Below are 18,611 nucleotides of genomic sequence, written 5' to 3'. Positions count from 1 at the left end.
TGAGTTGTTGATGTTCATTAGGCTGGAAATGTTACAGAACTATTTCTGAAGATATTGGATTTCATCAACCCACAGTTAGACACACTGTCTTTAAAGAATGAATTTCAGGACCACTATTATCCTCCCCAGGAGTGGTCGGCCAAAGGGATAGGCTGGGAGCTCACAAAAGAAGACTGGGTAACTTTTAAGCAGTAAAAGGCCATCCCGACATTACTGCATTCCAGCATAAGGACCTTATCCTATCTGTGAAACCGGGTGCTGACAGGATCATGTATTGGGCCTTTTCTGATGTCCTATTAATGCCACCAAAATAAAAATCAACAGATCAAGTCATCTGTCTGTGAACTGAAGCTCAAGAGAAAGTGTCTCGTGCTTATGCAGAAATAGAGAAAATCTCAAACAATCCAAAATGCTCCGGATGAGACATTCAATAAAGAAATGAAACAGCTGAACCTTGACAATAATCTTTGCTTTTGGAGCCCACCTGTCTGTGACCTCGTCCGTCAGGCCCCTCGCTGGGTGACCGGGACCAGTGACGGTCGTGGGGATGCCTGTGGGAGTAGTCGTGGCGGTCGTGGCCGTACCGCTCCTTGTCCATAGAGCCGTGATGATGGTGATGGTGATGGTGGTGACGACGGTCCTTGGTCCGGCCACGGTCCCGCTCGCGCTCCTTGGGTGGCAGATCACCTGACTGTGTGGTGGTGCTGAGGTCTGTGCCCAGGCCTGGCAAAGAGACGTCTCAGTTTACATTTAAACCAATAATTTTATTATCCTTGAGAACATATTAACAAAAATTCTACTCAAAGATATTCTTAATTCTCAAGAAGCCTTTATCCACTTGATTAACACGATAAACTTTCCATGTTTACTGTAAAGCTAAAATTTTTAAAACTGCAAAAACATGCAAGAAGAAAATCCACTCCAGTTGTGCAGTCAAATGCAGAACATCTCCACTCCAGAATCGATGTGGCAGAGCAGAGGATTCTCCATTAGATTAGAGAGCTCTTCAATTATAAAAGGGTTTTAGAGGTTAACTCTGTCAGCGTTGTTGCATTAGTTTTACAGCTGAAGCATGCAATTTGGACTCGCAATTAATGATGAAGTGGGCTGTCTGCTTGTGCAATGTCCTTTTCAAGGACTTCTCTGTGCCAAAATTTGAATTTCACTAATATTTGTGAATATGATGATCTGTAAATGTATGTTGACTTAGGTAAATGGAATAACTGCTGCTGAATTACTCTTGACCTAGCTGCAAACAACACTGCACGCAGTACTATATGTAGAAGTTTCTAAATATCCATATGTTGCAATCTTAAAAGGTACTATCAAGGTACTATTTTGTCGGAAACCAATTGCAAGTAGTTGCAGTCACCATCTGGTCACCCAGAGGTTCATTGGGCTTTACTCTGAATCGCTCAGTGACCACTTTCGATCACGAGGTGATTATACAGGTCGCATGGTGGGAGACAACCTGTCTCCAAACAATTATGGTCCTTCTAGGACTAACTAGAACCACTGATCGGTGAAGGTTTGTAAACCATTGCCATCTAATGCATAAATGCAGTGTCAACGTATCGCAACATCTGTCACATGATCTTTGCATTAGGAGACTCAGCTGGTTGTATTTCGGTTCTATTCCTTTATAAAAGCAAGGCTGCTGAGTCAATTTGATAGTTGCTAGGTCCATCAATAATGGACCTAGCAACTAGGTCCCTATTTGTGGAAGAATTTCTGTTTCAAATCTATGAGGTTTGGCTCTGAATGTAAGCAGTTAATGTGAATTTCTGTGTATGTAGAAGGCAACAGCTTTCTGATGCAAAAATGTTAATTAGAAGATGGCACGTAGTTGCAGACATGGTCACCCTTGTTGAAGTCAAAGGCAGCAAGATTACAAATCCATTGCACACAGTTGCAATAAATTTTTGGACATGTTTTGGTCCTTAAACATAATAAGTTAGATGAAAACAACATCGAACTTGAGGCTAATGTTTAATTTTAAAATATCCATTTGAATCTAAATCAATTCCCGTGACCTTCCAGTCCTTAACTATAGAGAAGGAATAAGCATGTTTATAGCCTGGTACAAAAAAAACACTTTTGATTTCTATAGCTACTTCCCCTCAACCACAACTATGCTAAGGTTGCCGTGAGTCTTAAAGTATTATTCTAAGTGATAGGCAGCTAGCTTAGCTGAACTGGACTTTGACTGCTTATGTGTCTTTTGTAGCATTTTTAACTCACTTATTTTGCAATTGTGGTTATGTGTACTAGCACATCAAATCAAATCAAAATTTATTTATATAGCACATATTAAAACAACAGTGTTGACCATAGTGCTTCACAGTCAGTAAAAGCATGAGACAGTTAAAACAAACAATAAAAGAGGACAACAAACAATAGGTAACAACACAACAAGCTAGACCAGCCAACTAGACAGAATCAAAAGCCAAAGTAAAAAAATAAGTTTTAAGACGTGATTTAAAAGACTGGATAGACTCGGCAGTACGAATATGAACAGGGAGGTTATTCCAGAGTCTCGGTGCCACGGATGCAAAGGCCCAGTCACCTCTCGACTTCATTCGAGTCCTAGGTTGTGCTAGGAGCCTGTGATTGGACGATCTAAGTGCTCTGTTGGGATTGTATGAATGGAGTAGTTCAGAAAGATAGCTGGGCGCTAAATTGTTCAGAATATTACAAGTGAACAAGAAAATTTTAAAATCTATACGATAATTAACGGGGAGCCAATGTAATTTGGCTAAAATTGGAGTTATGTGTTCATGGATTCTCGTACCTGTTAAAAGACGCGCAGCTGCATTTTGAATTAACTGAAGCCGGCAAAGAGAGGAGTGTTGGAGGCCCGAGTAGAGGGAGTTACAGTAGTCCAATCTGGATGTAATAAATGCGTGGATAAGCTTTTCAAGGTCCTTTAAAGGAAGGAACGGCTTTGCTTTGCATATATATTACAAGAAGTCTGTGTTACAATTTTTTTGAGTAGATATTCTAATACATTATTTGTATTTCAACATTAATAAGCACCTAGTCTCTGAATACATCTTGCTAACCAAGCTAATGTTACTAACAAATATTGTTACATCAGTGACAGCCTTAAATAATAATTGATTTCTCATAGTGTCACAAATCACAAACCAATGGGTATTTTTTTTTAATTCAGTCTACTGGTCAAACAAACGTTTCTTATGCTAACATGGCTAACATGCTAAAGTTTAGCATGCGAGGTTGAATTTTCTATTTTTCAGCTAAACCATCTATGATGTAGTATAGTTTAGCATAAAATGCCACATACTAATACAAATGGTAGCCTGTTAACAAGACTTAAGTTTCTCCTTGTGTCATTCGTGTAAAGAGACTTGGTGACATGAGAAAACTCCTTTCTTCCAAAGCACAACCTGTGCTTGAATGAAATGACAATAACATATTTTCCAAATTAACCGTGAAGTCTTTTGATTTTGTCTACTTATTTCCAAGCCACAGTTTTTTTTTCATATAAAAGCAAAGTTAAATCAACAAATAAGTTAAATGCTCATGAACAGCCACAACAAATTTGCCCTATATTTGTGATTGTCCGTGATGCCAATTGTACAACCAATTTACATTATTTAATTTTAACACTAGCCCTTAAATACAGGGAGTGCAGAATTATTAGGCAAATGAGTATTTTGTCCACATCATCCTCTTCATGCATGTTGTCTTACTCCAAGCTGTATAGGCTCGAAAGCCTACTACCAATTAAGCATATTAGGTGATGTGCATCTCTGTAATGAGAAGGGGTGTGGTCTAATGACATCAACACCCTATATCAGGTGTGCATAATTATTAGGCAACGTCCTTTCCTTTGGCAAAATGGGTCAAAAGAAGGACTTGACGGGCTCAGAAAAGTCAAAAATAGTGAGATATCTTGCAGAGGGATGCAGCAGTCTCAAAATTGCAAAGCTTCTGAAGCGTGATCATCGAACAATCAAGCGTTTCATTCAAAATAGTCAACAGGGTCGCAAGAAGCGTGTGGAAAAACCAAGGCGCAAAATAACTGCCCATGAACTGAGAAAAGTCAAGCGTGCAGCTGCCAAGATGCCACTTGCCACCAGTTTGGCCATATTTCAGAGCTGCAACATCACTGGAGTGCCCAAAAGCACAAGGTGTGCAATACTCAGAGACATGGCCAAGGTAAGAAAGGCTGAAAGACGACCACCACTGAACAAGACACACAAGCTGAAACGTCAAGACTGGGCCAAGAAATATCTCAAGACTGATTTTTCTAAGGTTTTATGGACTGATGACATGAGAGTGAGTCTTGATGGGCCAGATGGATGGGCCCGTGGCTGGATTGGTAAAGGGCAGAGAGCTCCAGTCCGACTCAGACGCCAGCAAGGTGGAGGTGGAGTACTGGTTTGGGCTGGTATCATCAAAGATGAGCTTGTGGGGCCTTTTCGGGTTGAGGATGGAGTCAAGCTCAACTCCCAGTCCTACTGCCAGTTTCTGGAAGACACCTTCTTCAAGCAGTGGTACAGGAAGAAGTCTGCATCCTTCAAGAAAAACATGATTTTCATGCAGGACAATGCTCCATCACACGCGTCCAAGTACTCCACAGCGTGGCTGGCAAGAAAGGGTATAAAAGAAGAAAAACTAATGACATGGCCACCTTGTTCACCTGATCTGGACCCCATTGAGAACCTGTGGTCCATCATCAAATGTGAGATTTACAAGGAGGGAAAACAGTACACCTCTCTGAACAGTGTCTGGCAGGCTGTGGTTGGTGCTGCACGCAATGTTGATGGTGAACAGATCAAAACACTGACAGAATCCATGGATGGCAGGCTTTTGAGTGTCCTTGCAAAGAAAGGTGGCTATATTGGTCGCTGATTTGTTTTTGTTTTGTTTTTGAATGTCAGAAATGTATATTTATGAATGTGGAGATGTTATATTGGTTTCACTGGTAAAAATAAATAATTGAAATGGGTATATATTTGTTTTTTGTTAAGTTGCCTAATAATTATGCACAGTAATAGTCACCTGCACACACAGATATCCCCCTAAAATAGCTAAAACTGAAAACAAACTAAAAACTACTTCCAAAAACATTCAGCTTTGATATTAATGAGTTTTTTGGGTTCATTGAGAACATGGTTGTTGTTCAATAATAAAATTATTCCTCAAAAATACAACTTTCCTAATAATTCTGCACTCCCTGTATGGAAAGTTACAGTTTTAGGGATCTTCTCATGGTGTTAAACATGACAGTCTGACCACAGCAATCAAAACACCAGTCAGCTTAGCCACACCATCTGTACGCAGACGACGCACTGCTCTCACACTGAGATTTATGGCTCATCTTTCTTTGGTGAACTGAACACTGGTGCAGATGTTGGTCTGATTTCAAAGGAAATAACCATTCTGAGTTACTCACCCGTGTCCGCGTCGGTGTATCTGGTTAGGGAGCGCTGCGAGGTGCGGTGGCTTCTGTCCCTGTGCCTGCGTCCTCCATGTCTCCCCTCCTCAGACACCACCCTCTCCAGCGAGTAGTCGTCCAGCCTCACGCCCCTGCCTGTACGCCCGTGAACTAGGCTGGACGTGGAGCGACGCATCGGACTTGTGTCAGTAATGGTCTGCGAGGACAAAGGAGGCAGAGTAGAAGAAAATACAGAAGAGGGAGATAGAGGCAGATAGAGAAATCATAAGGTAGGGGAGAGAAAGATAAAAAGAAGTGAGATTTAAGGCCTTGGACTGCTGGAGTGGAGTCCGTCCTCATGTCTGAGAAGGACACCAGTCACTTCAGTGACTTTTGCTGAGTATATAACATTACAGTATTGGGCGTATAAGTGCTTTATGATCCAATGCCAACTGTTGATTTAGATGCGTGGTGGTTCAGAACAAGACAGCAATTCAGGATTTCAGAAGGTGCAGTTTGATTTGATAACATGAATATTTGGCTTGTGTGCTGTAGTGTGTGATGACCTATACAGATCTAAATATGATTTCTGAATAGCCTAATCTGACCCCAGCTAACGGCATTAGCATTCATGTAACTTGAAGGAAAGGACCTGAAATCCCTTAGTATTAAGTCTAAGTATGAAACAACATGTGACACTATGCCTCTTCACCAAAATATGGTGATATGAAACGCACAGATATAAACAGGAAACTCACAGGGAGAGGAGAAAAGGGTAGCGCGACAGAGAACAAGCATGAGGTTGAGCTTTAGAAACCATGCCTCACATGCACAGAGGAGCTATATTGCGCTTTTCCCCACAGCAGCCATATTTAATTTACATGAAACTCGGGTTGAGATACTAGACAGTCTTTTATGGTTTGATTTATAATTAAAAACACAAAATGCAAAGCTGAAAATTCCACATTACTTGGCATTTCTTAAAAAATGTTTATATATTTATAGCCATGAAAAAGAACAGATTTTATGTAACTTTTGCTTTTCAAACTGGCATATTTTAATTAGCTGGATGACATAAATGTCATGCCAGAGGTATGAAACAGAGTCTTAGTCCTCATCATTAATGAGAATGATGCAAAGATGGTGTGGGAGGAAAACATTACGCCAATCTGACAATAGAGCAGCAAGGGTTACATCTTATTCAAAGACTGATCTTGTTTCTCACTACATGCATACTTTCTAAGTATGATCAAATATAAATCAAATATGGACACTATGCGGATAAGACAATCCATCATTCTAGGCGCTCTGAGCCAGAGCAAAAGCTCTTCAAGAACTCAACAGGAAAATCCTATACTAAAACAACTATGAGACAAAATGTTTCACTGTCCACTGTCTGTTTGAATAAACAAAATAATTTAAAAAATATCAAAAGTGAGCTGGTGATGTGATTTACTTCCTGCTCACTATGAAGGCTCATCTACTCATCTCATCTACTCACAGCTGAAATGTGACCTACAACATATATACTGGGACCAGTTCTACATGATTTTCCTGCTGGGTTCATTGTCAGGCTTCTCTGATCAGGAAAAAGACCCTGCCCACACTGTGAACCCCCACAAAGCCTCACATTAACTCGATGATAAAGCAGGTCAGTCTGCAAGCAGCAGGCCAGACAAAGACAAACACAGGAGGATTCTCCGCCCTGAGACGAATGTCACCACTTACAGACAGCAGTCTGTACACAAGCCATGCATGTTCTCTGAGTAGCTGGTAGTACAGAAATGTGTACACCCTTAATCCACCTACACACACACACACACACACACACACAGGCGCACAGAAAAACTTGTGTCGGACTTCGAATAGTTTATTTCGACAAAAAGCCTCCTTTCTCCATTTTAAGTTGATGAGTTTGACAAAACAGCATTTTGTGAAGTAATGTTTTATTGAAGAATAAATAAATATCATTAAAAACCATTAGATATTTACAAAGTTATATTCTTTTCCCCCCATTATTTGGACACTACAAAGGCCAAAGCTAATATCAAAGAGTTGCATTGCTACACCCATAAATCGCAGAAACTTTACCTGCTGCCACTTTCATTGTTTTCAACATGGATCTTCAAGTTTCACAGAGAGGATCAAACTCTGTGTCAAACTGACCCACCCTCGACGTAGAGGAGCTCCACCCTTTGTGAGAGCAAGATTTCTGGCTATAATCCAGAGACCAAACAGAACTTTTGAGTGGAAGAGTCCAGCTGTGTCCAAATCTGAAGACGGCACATTAGGTGAGGAGCATGATCAGGAGTATATCTGTCTTTTTTTTTTTAAATTTAAAAAGTTGTTCCCGGAGTCAGACTGTCAAAACAGAGTTTTAGGGAATGTTCTGAAAATTCTGACTGAGAACAATCAGCACTGGAGTGTGTCTTTGTGAGATGGTACTTTTTTGGCTAGAATAACAATATTTATTCACTACCGACCCGACTTGCCAGATTTGACTAGTCTTCCCTGGTTTTTAGTTAGTTTATCAGTCTCTTTTGTGGTCTTATTGTATACCTTTTGAGAGCAGTTGACTCACATTCTTGTAGACATCCAAGCTCTCAGTAAACTAGTCCATTAACGCCTCATCAGGCAGGTTTTTTCAGTTTTTCATTTTTGTTTCATCCCTAGTTATACTGTTAATTTTGAATTGAAAGAAACTTAATGTAAGGTGCTGAACGCAACGCAGCTACATCATGAGCATCACACTCTGCCTTTCATGCCACCTTTTATGCTACTGAACATCAGGCTTTGACTAAAGCAACGCCTTGCCTCATCGGCACACCACTTTCTCTCGCATCCACAGTGAGACTTTGCCACGTCATGCATGAGTAATGACATGCCGGCACCCTGCCTATGCCCGGTACTGGCCAACAGTCACATATCAGGGCAGTCCATGCTTTTCATCATACACTGTTGACCCGGTCTGCAGTGATGCAAAGGATTCAAATGCACAGGTAATAGACACACACAGACGAGCACACACAGACGCTGCGTACGAGCTGAACCCCTGTGAAACTCTCACAGGGAGTGAAAACAATGGAGCGCAGAGCGAGCTCAACATGAGCAAACTTGAGAGAGAAAAAGGAAGAAGAAAAAGAGAGACTCAGATAGCTCAAAGAAAAGCCGACAGAAGAGGAAGACAGAGGAGAAGGCCTGATCAAAGTAGATCTGAACAGTGACAATTAGGTCAAAGCTGAATCAAAGAGGCTCGAGTGCCAGATGGGTGGGGTTCACTGCATTAATGTAATACAGAGGTTGACTTTTTCTAAAGGTGCATCAATGAAGGAGAACACAACCCATTACCACAAAAGACTATATGCAGACAACACAGAGATTTCTTTTAAAAAGGCATAAAATTCCTGCTTGATGCCGACTTTCATATTGTGTCTACAGACATGAACACAAAAGTGTTGCACAGCACTGAAAATGGTGGCTTTTGAAAACTAGATAGACGTTTGATTTATCCGAAAATTGGGAAAATCGCTGAGTTTCTGTCCAAGAGATGAATACCCTTTGCTCAGAACACTTGAGTGTGCAGCCACTCTGGAAAAACTGGAATATTTGGTGAATGAGCAGAAGCAAAGAGGTTTTGAATTTCCATTCAACCGACTGACCCACTTGGTTCCATCTCAGTGTTTGATTGAAAACTCAATCATGGCCCGTGAACACTCTGAATGGCTGTTGAAGAACAACTGTCAGCCACACAGAGTGCTGAAAATTTGGCTAAAATGAAAAGGATTTGGAAATGCAAACTGCCCTGAATACCAGGGCAGGGGCAGTTTCTTTGACACCGAATGGCGAGTCGAACTGTTTCACTGCTGTTCAGCTCCACCCATATGGCACCTGATGTGGGGCGAAATGACCAGCAAAACTACAATCTGCTGCAGATCCAGTTTGGAAAGACAGACCGGCAGAGAGAGACAGAGGAAACGAGCGGGGGAGAGGGCGCATGGAGATAGAGCAAGAGGTACATACACTGAGGTTATTTCCGCGAGGCCTGTGTCTCCTCCGCTGCAGAGCAGGCGAACACAGAGATGATAACGTATAGCAGAGCAGTGTAGCACGCACACGCACGTACACACACACGCACACAGAGCACAGGCCCGACGTAGCATAGCCACCAGGACCCGAGGAGAAAAAAGGATGGAGAGAGAGAAATCGATAGCAGGATAAGACAGTGATTTGTGGAGGAGAGAAAGAGAGGATTTGTTTTTTGAAGAGGACAGATGAGGATGTTGGACAAAAACACAGGAGGATGAAAAATGAAATACAATAAAATGATATAAAGGAAGAAATGAAGGAGGAGTTGGGGTGCAGAGACAGGAGAAAGAGAGAAAGAGAGAGTTCAGTTAATTTCAGGATGTCCAGCGCGCAGCACGCATCAGAGCCAAGAGATCTGCGGGCGAGCAAGAGGAGACAGAGGACATCCCCCCCCCACACACACAAACACACACACACACACTCTTACACACACACACTTACCGAAATAGCACGAGCACTCTGGAAGGCAGAGCAGTGTTAGAATACAGTAAGTAACAGTGTACAGACGCACATGTATACTGTTTACACAACACACATGCTTAAACACAGATACACACTCACAGATACACGCACAGGATATTTTCTACAGAACGAGCTAGCTTTCCGTAGTTTCTGGATACTTTACGATTATAGAGACATTTTTCATTTCAAAGCAGCGTCATATTAAACTACACTAAACCTCAACTTTATTTTTCAGAGTTGAAGGCTTAGCAATGTTCAAATGTATAGGTAACAGACCTGGGTCAGGCAGTGTTTGCTTTAATGAGTGCATACTAGTGCGCAGATACTAAATATGAAAAGCATCTAAGACAATACAGTACAATAAATCACAGCCATTGGATAACTGTACAACAATGTGAGGGTAAGGTGATAACCGTTAGCTTTATTGTAACGTTACATTTAATAAGTGCTTCCACAAAAACATAAGTAAAAAGGTATAAGCTGATTTTTTATTATATACACAATCCTGCTGTTTACTCCAACTGCTCCGACAGAAAAGCCTTATGAAGGAACCAACATACCAAAGTGAGAGCAACATGACGTGATGCAGTGAAATGCTGTGGACATGAATGTGTTGGTGTGTGTGTAACTGCAGCCAGAGGCTTCAAAGTAAGTACGTAGGTCCACAAGTGCTGTATGTGACATGTGCTGAAATGTTTGATTAACTGAGTTTCAATAATCCTTCTTTAAAGTAAAGATTTATTGCGTTATTTAATTAGATCCTTACTGAACTAATTCAACACCTGCCTTGGCGTGACAGGTTTAGCTAACACACCTCCGACTGTGGAGTGCTGGAAAAGCTCTCTGTTTGAAAGGATTTGTGTGCCACAGTTGAGGATACACAAACCTGATCTGCAGATGTATCGAATCTTTTTTTTTTTTGCCAAAGTTTTGTCAGTTAAAAAAAAGGCATGCCTTACATGCGTGCACCCATCATCATACACGCCACAGCTTCACTTCAGTGACAGCGTGGGTGGCTGAGATCACGCTCTTCATCCTGTCAGTCATGCCCCAATATAATGAACGGATGACCCACTTTATGTGTAACTTTCACGTCAACAACCGTGTGCTTTGTTTCCCTTTAAGTGTTGCAGACACTGAGGTTTATTTATTTTGCAGCTGAAGAGTGACTCTGGCCACAGTTCACACGGGACAGACACACCAAGGATTCAATGGAAATGGAGCGGGGAGCAGTGACAGGGGAGGGGTTAAATATTCTCTACACACAGGTCTTCTAGATGTATATTAATATACATATCTAGGACACTGATCCAGCCTTCAGACCCAGTTTTACATTCTGCAGTGCTGCTCAGAGATGGAGCTTGGAGATGAGCAGTGATGGGTCAGCTGCTGGAGGAGTGAAGGGAGAAAGGGAGGCAGTGCTGGTTAGAGGATGGGTGGAAAAAGAGGAGGGAAGGGAAACGAGACAGAGGGAAGTGAATTTACAGCAGTCTCCTGCCCTGACATTGCATCCTGTGGCACGTCTCATTCAGAGACCCAGAGTTACCTGAAATGCTTTAAGAAATATGAAAAATTATTATTCGAACGAGAAGGTTTTAGATGATGTCAGACTCGTTCCTTTTTATTTGTTTTAGGATGCAGAGAGAAGCTTTTCCAATTCACTTCAGCTGTCAGGGATATTGTGAGAGAGTGAGGATGACAGTGAGTGATGGTGAGATGAAGGTGCTCACTTGGTTGTCTGCCGAGAGGCGGGGCATGGAGAGGGTCCGCCCATGCCCATCCATTGGGTGATAGGGCTCAGTGTCGGAGTACCCGTCCCGCCCCATCTCCCTCATCTCTACCGTCTGTAAAACACAATGAGAGGGGGCGTGACCACTGTCTGCTGAGGGGGAGACTCACTGACCAATCGAGCGAGGGGCATGACATGATGTTAATGAGTTACAAGGATAGGATTATTCATATGATATTAGTTTTCTTTTTTTTCAATTGCAGGACGATAATAGGACAATTTATGCAACAAGCTGCATAAATTTAGTGTGGGGATGGATTAGGTCAGCTTATAAACTATAAAACCACATAACCATAATATGTTTAGATCCAAAATCCAACAAGGAAATACTTCTTTGGAACCACTGGAAAACTATTTTAGTATCAAGCTGCCAACCCTCTGAAAACTGGAGCCTCTCAAGAGCTCAACAGCCAACTTACACAACTTGTAATTCACATTTCGTCTTTGTGCAGCCGTCATGGGATTCAGAAGGGAGACGAGGCACTGGGGAGTAGGAGCACCCCAACAGACAAGCTGAAGTAAAGGAATAGTGGGGAGGAAAAGGTGTAGGTCACAAAACACATCTGTAAACTTCAAGCCACTGACTCGAGAGGAGGTTGGAGAGGAAACAGGAAAACTCAAGGGAGAGGAAGATGGTCAGACTGAGAGAATAAGGCAGGGGGAACATGGACTAGGAGGAGGAAGATGGAGAAAGAGAACGAAAGGAGAAAAGTGGGCACGTCTGGAAAAAGAAAGGACTGCTGTTGTGCCTGTGGAGTAACAGCAGCAACATCGAAACGGCAGGAATGAAGGAGCTGATTAAGTGCTAAAGTCCAGTTCTGTAAAGGTGTCTTCCATGGCTTAGATGCCTATCCATCCACTTGTGTGCTTAGATATAATTACAAAAAGACATTTCTAAATAAAATGCTCGCCAAGGAGCAAAGGAAACCAGGAGCATAGTGACACACCTTACCTGTCTTTAACTGCTCTCTTTAGAAAGCTGCGCTTTTCACTTTACAATGTAGAGCTCTGAACATTTTTACAGGTTAATATTACATTGTTTCAGCTTTGAATTCGCAGCGGACACTGAAGTGGAGAAAACCCTCTAAAATGTTTTGAACTGTATTTATTTAGCAGGAAGTTTTACATGTTAGATGCTTTAGAAAAACGTAATAGCAAGTAGGGTCACTGAGTAGCTACACAAGCTGAAAAACCCTGCAGAAGTAGATTGTTGAGTTGGGATTGCAGTTTCTTCCCTCCAAATAATTAGATGCAGTCTTATAGTTACATGTATCCTTCTGTATTATGTCCACAGATATTACTAGACCAGTGTGGAAGCAGGGACTGGTTGGGTTTAGACTGATGTTACCACGGTGACAACATGCATGTTCGGTGTCATTATACCTGGGGGTTGTGACGGTTGTCGTGGAGGTCGTCGGGGTAGGGTCTGTCCGGGCTCCAGTTACCCGTCTTTTGGAACATTTCCTGGGCTTTGGCCGTCACCCATGACTGGCTCTCAGTCATGCCACCCTCAGGAGGTCTGGCACACACACACACACACACACACACACACACACACACACACACACACACACACATAAATATGAATATTATTGGAATGCTAGGGATACTGTAATTTTTCAGTAATCCTTAATGCAACAACACCGAATTTCCAGAAGACCAAGGAATTAATTTAGAGTGGGATCAATATGTCGGCTACTATTGACCTGTTTACTGATTTATAGAGTCCGTCTAAACAGGAGCTGTACTTCAAGCTTAATTTTAATCTTAGCGTGGTAACATGATTACAGATACTATAATTATCATATTGTTGCTTATTTATTAATCCTTTACTTATCCAGGTAAAAAATCTCATTGAGATTAAAAATCTCATTTCCAAGAGAGACCTGGCATCAAGACCTTATACTCATGTCTTGATAAACAGCGCTTGTACTTTTTCTGTATCTGATCTGATTTATGTTTACACTACATTTAAAATCCAGGGTTTGGAAATGAATGAAAACAAAATTACATTTTTATCTACACTTGAGGAAAAACTAATATCATAATTAACTGAAAAATAACTATGTTACAGAGATCACAGTGTATATTTGTCAGAGGTTTGTTTTAAGGATTAGGGTTTCTTTACCTCAAACTTCTCATTCACAGTAAAACATCAGTATATTATTTGGTTTGATGTGATGATATGATTAAAAAAAAGAGAAGCATGAGATTCAGCTGAGGTGCTGTGGATGAGCTGGTGCGAGCTAGTGGCACCATCTTTCTCTGCAAAGACTTTAATAAGTCTTTAATAAGAGAATAATAATAAAGTTATCAAAATTCCAGCAAACTTTGGAGCATCCTAACTGTGGCACGTTTTATAATCAATATCTTTCAAAGTTTAAATAAGGAGACCAAACCAAATAAGAGTTTTGATAACCTTCAAGAAGTCACATGATGCCTTACATTCTAAATTTTGGCTCCTAAAATATTATAGTGAAAAATGTACAAAAACTGTAATAAGGCATAAACAGCTGTAAAAGGTCTGGTCAAAAAAAAAAAAAAAAGAAGCACATTTTGCTTGTTTTTACTTTCAAACCTTTCCTTTCAGCTCACTATAGCTCACAATCAGTGTTAAAGGCATTAGCTGGAATGGAACTGGCACAAAAGGGGGGAAAATAAAAAACAAACAAACAGATTTTTTGAATTGATGCACAGTGTGCATGCGACAGTATGCGTAATGTATTTGTACTGGATGTTTCTGTCTGAAGCGCCTCATTGCAGTGTGTATGGGCTTCCCCGTTTTCTACTCACATGCTGTTGATGTTGTCTAGCTGCGTGCTGGAGAGGCCGTTCTGGCCCTGGCCTCCCTGGCCGTCCGTGCCGCCTCCCTCAGAGGGCGGCTCCATGCGCTGAAACATTAATGGCGTTCGGTTCTGTGTGAGATACACGACATGGCCTGCAGGCTTGCATCAGGCACACTCAGGGGGGCAGACACAGGACACAAACACAGGATGCACTCGCAGCATGCACCCACACGGGGGCGCCATCAGCAAGCACATGGCTGTGGGTATCCAAGGTAAAGTTTCCCCAAAGACTACTTGATCTGGAGTCTGTTTGCTACCCAGAAAGTGTTAAAGGGACACTGTTAACTCTGATATGTTGGGTAGAGATTCAGGGTAGCAAAACTGATCTCAGATCCGTGTCAGAGGGGAGCTTTTACCTTGAGGTAAGATTGCTCTTAAATCTCAGGTCTTGGACCAGGTTCTCATACTCACAAAATTTATCTATATAGAGACATTTTACTCAAAAATCATATCCTGATCTGCCAAGTTGTTTTGAGTAACATGCCATTTCAAGAGAAGTAGTAATCTGATCCTAAACCAGCAGTATTAAAAAGCAACTTCTGCTTCCATCAGACAGGTCAAAGGTCAAGCCGTTTTACTCTCAGGAGATCCTGTTTCAACAGAGTCCTCTCTGGAGTGGCTTAGCGTTGACGGTTCATGACTGTGAGAGCCCATGTCATGTCCCTCCATGGTCTGGAAGCTAAAGGCCGGAGGATAAATGACTGAAGAGCTGCTCAGAAACAAATTCAAACCTCTTCAGACACATCAGGCTGATCTGTTGGACAGGAAGTCTGGCTACAATGTGCACCATTAATAATGGTCAGCTTTGGTTAGCTGCTTAAAAATGCTGACATTATCTAAGCTCGCCACAGGACACACGTCATACTGATTGTGTCAGACACAGAGACAACCGATATGACTTCTGTTTGTTCTCACGAATGAAGTCACAAAGATATCACTTAAAAAAAAAAGCCATGTTTTTTGATCCTGTCCAACTGTCTTTTCCAGTGTCAAGGAGAAAAACAGTTTAAGTTTGTCTCTGAACAGTTTTGTTCTAGCACCAGAGCCACTGATGGATCCTGACAAAACTCATGGTAGAAATGTTTAGATGGATAGGATAATGACAAACAGAGAAACACTGAACACCTCTGGCTCCAACTGAGTATGTTTCTGCAGTTGTGTGTGTATGAATGAATGCTCCCATGACAGAATGATTACACAGGGAGACACTGGTCTCAGGAATCTTCCCTCAACGTCCCCGCAGACAGAGAAGGGAGCAGGCAGATTCAAAGAAACACAGGCTGAAGAGAATGGGTCTCGGTTAGAGAAACGTGGTGGCAATCAACCTGGATTGACCAAATAGGGAGAGCTTGACAGGTCAAAGTCTCTAGCTTCCTGGAAGGATAAATAGAAGACAGAAGGACACAGATGGCATGGAGGATGGGCACAAGGGACATCAGACAACATCCATGGTAAGGAAACAAAGTAGCCAACAAAGACAAAACAACAAAATACTGACAGACAACGATAACAAACAATGACTAAGACATTTCACACTTGACATGTGCACAGCAGGAAGGAATGAGGCAAAGAGGTAAACAGATGAGTTGTTAAAGAAAGGAGCCACCCTTAGCTTCTTTTATTAGTCATTTTAGGTCTAAAATAAATATTTGTCAATTTTACTTATTTTCTCTTTCTGATTTGGGGTCTGAGCAACAACAGGAAGCCGTCACGACCCGAACACCTCACCGAGGACCCATCAGGAATCATTCTGCCTCAACTGCCTCCTTTCAATGTGGAGGAGCAGCACCTGTACTCTGCCTGTGTGTGCAACCTCATTCTTTAGGGTCACTAACCACAGCTTGTGGCCATAAGTGAGGGTGGGAACATAGATCGACAGGTACAGCATCTAGATGAGGTCAAAGTTATCACTGACGTTAAGTAACCTTAACCATTAACCATATGTTTTGAAGAAAAAAAACCCCTCAAGACTTTGGAGAACATTTTGCAAAAGCCCAAAGATCACACATTTTCATTGTACAGTGCTGCTAGACCTTAGAGCAGAGGTAGGGAACTCCAGGCCTCGAGAGCAGGTGTCCTGCAGGTTTTACATCTCAGTCTGGGTCAAAACACCTGAATCAAATGATTAGTTCATTACCAGGCCTCTGGAGAACTTCAAGACATGTTTAGCCATTTAAATCAGCTGTGTTGGATCAAGGACACGTCTAAAACCTGCAGGACACCGGCTCTAGAGGCCTGGAGTTCTATACCTCTGCCTTAGAGGGTTAACCAAAAGTGGGCTTGTTGGCTCAGAAACTAAGGAAAGCAGCTTTCACTAGGGAGCACTTAAATCTGAAAAGCCACATCCAGGCAGTTCTGTTCACTAATTACTGTTTGCTGAAGAAATCAGCGTTCTATGTAAATGTGAAAATGTTCCGTCATGCTGGATAAAATAACTTGTGGCGCGTGTGTTTCTTTTTCACTTGTGTGCCTTTATTGTGTGTGCATTGGCCACACATTGCACATTACAGAGGGTGGATAGTGTTACTTTAACGGCAGGATCCCAGTGGCAATGCTATGGGTAATGCCGCAGGGGGATGATAGGATGACTGAAAAGTGAAACCAAATGCCCAACCCTACTGGGTATCCAAACCTGATGCTACAGAAAAAAAAGACTTCTCTAAATATACACGTGAAGATTTTGGGTGGATTCTTCCTTCAAAGCAGCACGGTAATATGAAAACAAAGACTGCAGCAGAAAAGAGGAAAGCAGTCGCGAAATAAAGTAGAGATGACGAGATGGTTAAAGTCATCGTGCACTGCTGATGTTGAGAGAGCTGGTGTCGAACTGTCCGTTCAGTCCGATGGGATAGCTGCATTCAGGACACACGCTGTTTTTGACATGATGTAGTGTTGGTAAGAGAAAGGAACAACATACTCTCCATTCACCAATGCACTCCTTCATTTGACAAAATGGAAGTCTGGAGACAAGACATGCATCTGAGTCAGTAAGAATGAGCCTGACACCATTTCATGGGCAAATCTAGGAGCGATTGCACAAGTGGAGAGATGTTTCCACACAAGCGAGTGCATCTTAAAGGCATTCATTGACACAAGGGGACGAGCACTGACAAGGAACAAAGGTAAGGCCATGTGGTATCATCATCATCATCACTGTTCAGAAGATTACAAGCAACAAAATCCTTAGTTTAACCTTTGGTTATGCTTTATCCTCCTTACCATGCTCAAATTATCCATGATAAAAAACAAACAAAACAAGTGAAAGTGTGGGGGAGGGTCAAGTTGCTAACTGTCTGGAAAAAAATATATAAAATAACCCTTTTAGCAAGCTTTGTAAAACAATAGGCTTCTTGGTCTCTTGGTTAGCCAAGAAAGCAAGAAGGTACTAGAAAAAGTATGCAGATTTTTAGAAGCATGCTAAAGAGACGGTACAGGGCAAGAGGGAGGTAAGCTGTGCTCAGAAGTGTAGCTGGGAGTCAGCACAGGATTTAAATGTATAAGACATGTTTCTTATTCTTTTAAATCCATATCTGGCAGAAGAACGGCAAACAAGAGACGACCAGGAGGAGGAACACAAAAAGGAAAAAGTCTTTCGGTATTTGGAATATTTCTTTGGCTTGGAGTCTACCTGTTCCTCTCGCAGGGCCTGCAGCTTTTTCATCTTGCTCTGCCGGTAGTACTCCATGATCATCATGGCAGCGTAGATTTTGCCCACCGTCAAGTCTGTGGCTGCTGAGAAAATGACAAGTTACCCTGCAAGATTAGACCCGAGTGTGATGGGACCCTGAGCCATGGGGGAGGGATGGGAGTGGGGGACAAGACACAAACACTGACAGAGAAATACACAACATGCATAATCCACCAGCAGCTGGAGATCTTAGCTTAGCATTAAAAAATAAATAAAACTGTAACGTCAACAAAATACTCAGCATTTGCTTTTTCTGAGCTGAGGAGCTCCTAGCTTTAGCTGACAGAGGTACACGCCGGGAATATTTGATCAGAGGTTACTGATACTTCTGAGCAA

At 41.9% G+C, this 18,611-nt stretch overlaps 1 protein-coding gene across 9 annotated transcripts in view; it reads right to left on the bottom strand.

Annotated features, from left to right (window-relative positions):
• cacna1ab (calcium channel, voltage-dependent, P/Q type, alpha 1A subunit, b) overlaps positions 1-18,611 on the bottom strand; it is a 164,050-nt gene that overhangs the window by 9,590 nt on the left and 135,849 nt on the right. For 3 of the 9 annotated variants that reach the window (XM_084932139.1, XM_084932129.1, XM_084932130.1), the window contains exons 41-47: positions 18,216-18,319; positions 14,535-14,656; positions 13,125-13,260; positions 11,683-11,796; positions 9,425-9,460; positions 5,423-5,621; positions 485-723 (exon numbers count right to left, since the gene is read on the bottom strand). In XM_084932139.1, coding sequence (XP_084788265.1) covers positions 485-723; positions 5,423-5,621; positions 9,425-9,460; positions 11,683-11,796; positions 13,125-13,260; positions 14,535-14,656; positions 18,216-18,319 — 950 coding nt within the window. The remainder of the gene's footprint in view (positions 1-484; positions 724-5,422; positions 5,622-9,424; positions 9,461-11,682; positions 11,797-13,124; positions 13,261-14,534; positions 14,657-18,215; positions 18,320-18,611) is intronic. The other 6 variants (XM_084932133.1, XM_084932132.1, XM_084932134.1 and 3 more) reach the window with 6 other exon arrangements.

This window comes from Perissodus microlepis, chromosome 6 (genome assembly GCF_051167445.1).
Source record: "Perissodus microlepis isolate ML-2025 ecotype Zambia chromosome 6, ASM5116744v1, whole genome shotgun sequence".
NCBI classification, from domain to species: Eukaryota; Metazoa; Chordata; class Actinopteri; order Cichliformes; family Cichlidae; genus Perissodus; species Perissodus microlepis.
Note: the sequence above shows the minus strand (reverse complement) of the source record. Positions and strands in the feature narration are given on the sequence as shown.